The sequence below is a fragment of the Phoxinus phoxinus genome (assembly GCF_949152265.1).
Source record: "Phoxinus phoxinus genome assembly, chromosome: 22".
Lineage (NCBI taxonomy): Eukaryota > Metazoa > Chordata > Actinopteri > Cypriniformes > Leuciscidae > Phoxinus > Phoxinus phoxinus.
The window spans coordinates 27742285-27748119 of record NC_136897.1 but is presented as its reverse complement, the minus strand read 5'-3'; the positions used below and the strand labels follow the sequence as shown (position 1 = coordinate 27748119).

At 39.1% G+C, this 5835-nt stretch overlaps 2 protein-coding genes across 2 annotated transcripts; one reads left to right on the top strand and one right to left on the bottom strand.

Moving 5' to 3' along the window:
• Nucleotides 1-403: 403 nt before the first annotated feature.
• Nucleotides 404-3181, top strand: LOC306990293 (uncharacterized protein). The gene is made up of 2 exons (XM_079596934.1): nt 404-762; nt 1482-3181. Exons 1-2 carry the CDS (start codon nt 522-524, stop codon nt 2873-2875), a joined length of 1635 nt encoding a protein of 544 aa, XP_079453060.1. The 5' UTR covers nt 404-521; the 3' UTR covers nt 2876-3181.
• Nucleotides 3126-5559, bottom strand: LOC306990294 (uncharacterized protein). The gene is made up of 2 exons (XM_079596935.1): nt 5509-5559; nt 3126-4982 (listed from the first exon to the last, which is right to left on the bottom strand). The coding sequence occupies exon 2, from the start codon at nt 4977-4979 to the stop codon at nt 3687-3689; it is 1293 nt and encodes a 430-aa protein (XP_079453061.1). The 5' UTR covers nt 4980-4982; nt 5509-5559; the 3' UTR covers nt 3126-3686.
• Nucleotides 5560-5835: the final 276 nt, after the last annotated feature.

The window sequence follows — 5835 nt, the reverse complement described above, 5'->3', positions numbered from 1 at the left end:
TCCTCCTCCGATGTGCATCTGGGGGATTTTTCCACCTGTTTTATGGTTCAGCAGGTGAAAACGCTGCGTCTGATCACTTGATAAAGTAATAAAGACATATAATGTGAGGGATCATTCTTGTCTGGAGCACAAACTCTAATGGACGACTAAAAAATAATCTTTAAGACTAGAGTAATGGTTAATATGAGCAGTATTACTATAATACTTAATGCTTGACTTCATCTGTCTTCAGTCATGTTGCTGTTTGATCATGAAAAAGCTCTTAGTTCTTCTCTATATCAGTGTCAGTCTTGAGTTTCTTCCAGGAACGAACCATAGACAGTATATAACATAGACATGTATTAAGGCTAGATGGCTTACCGGCGCTGAGAGCCAATAGAGCTTGGCAGCGTGACGTAACGCCTCTAGCGTCGCGGTGGCCTATGGGTAGCGCCGCCATTTTGTGAGGCCGTTCCGCGAATCTGTCAGGCCAGGGGTCCGCTAATATATAAATTTTACATTTTTCCATTCATTTTTAAGTTATGGGGCGAACATGCTGTGTGGTCGGTTGCAATGTCCGTTCACACGACCGACAAGGTACAAAATTAGACAACGCGTTGTCTTTCTTTAGCTTTCCTGTCTGGAGGAAGAATCAAGGAAGCTATGTGTCGGATGTTACAAAAAGACGCCGGCTGTCGTGGATTTCAGCCGTAAGACGAAAAGACATCAACTTTTCAAGCATCCCAAGATCGTTAAAAGTGTGTTCCAGACATTTTTATTCAGGTGAGTGTCAAAGTATTAGAGACACTTCTAAATATCTTGCAGAAAAATAGATCTTATTCTTTAATCTGAGCATTGAGTGGTATGGAAGACACTTTAAACTAACTTTATGGGAAACGCATATCGTGCCATCATAGCATGTTTTTATTTTTGAATAAAATACATTTTTAAAGCGTTTTACACCTTCATTGTCAGGCCCTGTCCTTAACAAATTTGTATATATTAGAATGGTTTTCTAATGAATTAGTTTGATAGTTACAAATAGTATTTTCTTATTGATTACATGTCCCTGATTGTATCCAACATGGTATTATAATTTCTATGAGAAATATAAACAATGTTTAGGTGAAATGTAGTAAATGAAAAGTCCAGAATAACTACCAGGCACTTATATAGCTGTGAAACTACTTTAACATAACATATTTTAAAAACACATAATGGTGTGTATATACCACCACCTTTACACAGTTAAAATAAATGAATATTACATTTTTTATCATACTATTTAATGTGACAGACAGGGCTGACATTTAGGACAACACATGTTTGTGTTTTTTAAGACATTCCTATTTTAATTTCATATTATGATTTTGTTAAATAAGGTGTGATTGATTTAATATGCATCTTAAAAATGTATTTTCTATGTTGTTTAAAAAGTTGTTTCACTGCAGTATTTTTTATTTTTTTTTGTATTTATTTATTGAGGTCTTGTTTTCTTAAAGGGAAACCATCTTATGAAATGGATGAGTCAAATCCTGACTGGGCTCCAACACTGCACCTGGGACACTCTGAAGTGCGTGCTACCGAGTCAGACCGGTATTCTCGTCGATTACAACGACAACAAATGACCGTGCCAGTAGCAGGAGACGACGGTGAATCCCAAATGCAGGGAGAAACCACTGCAGAACAGGTGGGATCAGCACAAGAAAAGGAAGGTGGTGACCAGGCAGAGGCAGAAGTGGCAGCAGATGCTGCAGGTGGTGACGAGGCAGAGGTGGGAGCTGTAGAAGATGAATGGGCAGATGTGGAAGCCGCAGAGGATGAGGATGAGGAAGGTGGAAACCAGGCAGAAGTTGACATGCCAGTTAAGAGACAAAGAAGAGAATGTCAGTTCTGTGAGCGCAACAGTGCAGAAGTCAACCGTCTGCTGCAGGAGAACAGGGAACTTAGGTGTGAGCTGAACAAGAGAAAGATGGATGAGGACTTCTTAAAGGGTGACACAAATAAGGTCAGGTACTACACAGGAATTCCATGCTTTGCTATTTTATTGTCTTTGTTCACCACTGTTAAGGCTTTCCTGCCAGTTACCAAAAAGTTGTCATCCTTTCAAATGCTTTTGTTGACACTCATACGTCTGAGGCTTGATCTTCCTGTACAGCACCTTGCCCATCTCTTCCATGTGTCACGTAATACTCTTTCTACTGCCTTTACTGACACCATAGATGTTTTAAATGCACGGCTTAATCCATTGGTGTGCTGGCCAGAGAGGCATTGCTTACAAGCTACAATGCCGCATCAATTTTTGGAAGCTTTTGGGAAACGTGTTGCTATTATAGTCGACTGCTTTGAAATACGCACAGAAAGGCCATCAAATCTAAAGGCACGGGCACAGGCCTTTTCTCATTACAAAGGTACACACACCATGAAATACCTCATTGGTATTACACCACAAGGTGCCATATCATTTATTTCCAAGGGATGGGGTGGGCGTGCCTCTGACAAGCACATAACTGAGAACTGTGGCCTTCTCAACAAACTGTTACCTGGTGACTTAGTGCTAGCTGATCGGGGCTTTGATATCAAGGATAGTGTGGGGATGATGTGTGCAGAGGTCAAAGTTCCTGCGTTCACTAAAGGAAGATGTCAACTTGACGCTAAGGATGTGGAAAATACACGTGCAATAGCACACCTGAGGATTCACGTTGAAAGGGTGATTGGCAGTTTGCGCAACAAGTACACAATGTTACATAAGAGAATACCAATTAGTTTGTTACTGCCATGTGAGGGGGAGGAGATGACACTTCTTGACAAGATAGTGAATGTTTGCTGTATACTTCTTAACATGTGTCCCAGTGTGGTTGCGAAACCAGATGAAAATGAAAGATGTACATGTTAAAACGGTTTCATTGTAATGTTGTAAATATGTATATTACTTTTGTAGACATATATTCATTTTGATGACATGTTTGTATACTTAAATAGTTCTATTGAAAACAGATGACACAATAAGAATTTCTAGAAAAATTTGCATGTTAAAAGTGTTTAATTCTAATGTTGTAAATATGTATATTACTGTTGTAGACATATATTAGTTTTGATGACATGTGTATACTTAAATTCTTCTATTAAAAACGGATGACGCAATATGAATTTTAGAAATAAACTGGTTTAATAAAAATGAAATTTGCAAGTACAAAAACAACTTGAATTTTTTCAGCAATAAATGTAAACATCTTCAGAAACTGCAAATATATATATTATATAAAGTGCAATCATGTTGAGATCAAACTTATATCATATACAGTGCAATCATGTTGAGAACAAACTTCATATCTCGTATACAGTGCAATCATGTTGAGAACAATCTCGTATACAGTGCAATCATGTTGAGAACAAACTGATTAATTTTTCCAGCGATAAATGTAAACATGTCTCTGTAAACATCTTCAGAATTGGCAAATATATATATATATTATATAGTGCAATCATGTTGAGAACAAACTTAATACATATCTCGTATACAGTGCAATCATGTTGAGAACAAACTGATTAATTTTTCCAGCGATAAATGTAAACATGTCTCTGTAAACATCGTCAGAAACGGCAAATATATATATCTATTATATAGTGCAATCATGTTGAGAACAAATTTCATATATAAATATATACAGTGCAAAACCCAGACTACATTGGCTGTGCAAGTGAGCTTATAGTACCTTTGGTGTATTCTTTGAGTAATATTTTGCTATAAGCTCTGGAAGGCAAACTTTCTCAAAGAATTTTTGTGCTTTCTGTAGACGTAGATCCCAGAATTCCTGGTCTGGAAAGACCCGTACGACTACAAAGTCCTTCAGAGTCCAAACAGCAAGGTCACAGTGGTTGGATCCAGTGACAAAGATTTGCGTCTGCATCTGTGTGTAATAACTGTGTGTTTTCTTAAGCTGAAGCTTTTCATAGGACAACTCAAGACAGAAGTTTTTGTCCTTTGTTTCTAAGGCCTGTTGGATGGTGCTTGATCTATATTTGAAGGGACACTTAACTTCAAGGCAGCCTTTCCCACAGCAATCGCACATTGTAAGTCCATCAGGAGAAGCTCCAACTTCAGGAAACCTGGGGTTAATTATAAAACCACACTTTTCGACTTTTAGGTTAGTGTGATGTGGGGCTCTGGTGTGAAGGTAGGTCTTTTGAGCATCCATCTCATGCTCTATACCCCATCTGGTTTGTACAGTTGACACTGTGTGTTGTGGGTTGCACACCTTTTTAATAACAGTCAGGGCTGGCTTTTCTATACTGGTGGCAAAGACTGCATGCATGTTTGAGGCAGTAATTCTTCCAGTCCGACTTGCATACCAAGCAGAAGATTGATGCTGTTGTCTTGTGCACATCTCAATAGATGATGCCTGCTCATCAGTCACATTTGCAGCATCTCTGTATTTCTCACAATTTAGATGAAGAGCTGAAAGGGAATTTGAATCTATTATTTTATCACACAGAGATGTGGCAAGGCATTCGGGCACTGCAGAGGGCTGTACGGTGTCTGTGTACATTGTGTAATACTGATTCATCCCTGACAAACCAACAGCCTTGCTATGCTGCAGCAGTGTGTCAAGCAGGGGTGACAATTCATCAAGTTTAGCTTGGGGAATTTTTCTTTTTTTGGCACGACTCCTTATGCCTGGCGCAGTGGAGGGTGCAGTTATGCGCTGATCAAGCATTTTTTTTTGCCTAGCAGATGAGGTGTAGTCAATTTTGTACCCCACTTCAGCTGTAATCTTGCTCAAATTGCTGGGCAAAACCCAGTATGCCGGTACATCTGTGACAGTTTTTTTCCCACGAATCCGAAAAGTAGCCTCAACTTTAAATAACAGAGCCCCTACATGGGTACATGTCTCCGCTACTCCTGCCATACACGTGCAGTGTGCACACTCCACCTTCCCACTGTTGCTGATGATCACCCATGGCTTTAAAGGTGGTTCATTCAGTCGCTGAGAGTGCATGACCTTAACAGAGACAAAAAAAAATTAATACTGTAAAGAATATTGTAATGTTTATGTATTTTCTACGTAAACCTTCTATGTTTGCTTTTGCAACTGTGTGTGTGTGAGAGATAGAAAGAATAGAGGATTTTATTGCTGTTTATTTTCATGTATGTCTTTAGTTATATTTATTTATTTTTATTGTATATATTGTATAGGGTTATTAATGCTTTGGCAATGTAAATATTTATTTCGCCATGTCAATAAAGCTATTTGAGAGAGAGAGAGAGAGAGAGAGAGAGAGAGAGAGAGAGAGAGAGAGAGAGAGAGAGAGAGACTGACTGACTGAACCCTGTGTTTGTGTGTATGCGCATGTACAAGCAGCAGCCGCTAGCTCCTTCAAACTTCGCTAACGTTACACTTTGTCTGTTGTTTAAGGCTATATTTATTTATTTTTATCGTTATACAAGTTTGCGCTGTACAATGACACATAAACTACATTGTACGCAAAAAAAACACTGTAATAGAAAAATGCTCAAAGAAAGGTTACCGGCTTGTGTGGTGGCCTCACAGTATGGCGGCGCCCTATTGTTTACATCCCAGAATGCACTGCGCAGTGACGTCGGTTGCCAAGCTCTATGGGACCCGACGACGTCACACAGCGGCCATCTTAGGACAGGACCGCTCGTCCAGTTATAACATTAAAGTCTATTGTGCATGTAGTGCTGAAATAACTATATTTTGCTCAATTTTCAACTGATTTTCAAACGGCTTGGTGTGTCATAAACGTCAGGGATGCCATGAAACACACAGCTGCTACGCTGCAATGTTAAGCGTTTTTCAAAACGTGAAGCTACAATTTAAACATCGGCATCAG

What these genes read in the sequence shown, in the direction of transcription:
- LOC306990293 (XM_079596934.1), top strand. Translation starts at nt 522, where the DNA reads ATGGGGCGAACATGCTGTGTGGTCGGTTGCAATGTCCGTTCACACGAC. An exon ending in TTCCAGACATTTTTATTCAG is followed by an intron (nt 763 to 1,481) that starts GTGAGTGTCAAA and finishes GTTTTCTTAAAG; the next exon opens with GGAAACCATCTTATGAAATG.
- LOC306990294 (XM_079596935.1), bottom strand. Translation starts at nt 4,979, where the DNA reads ATGCACTCTCAGCGACTGAATGAACCACCTTTAAAGCCATGGGTGATC.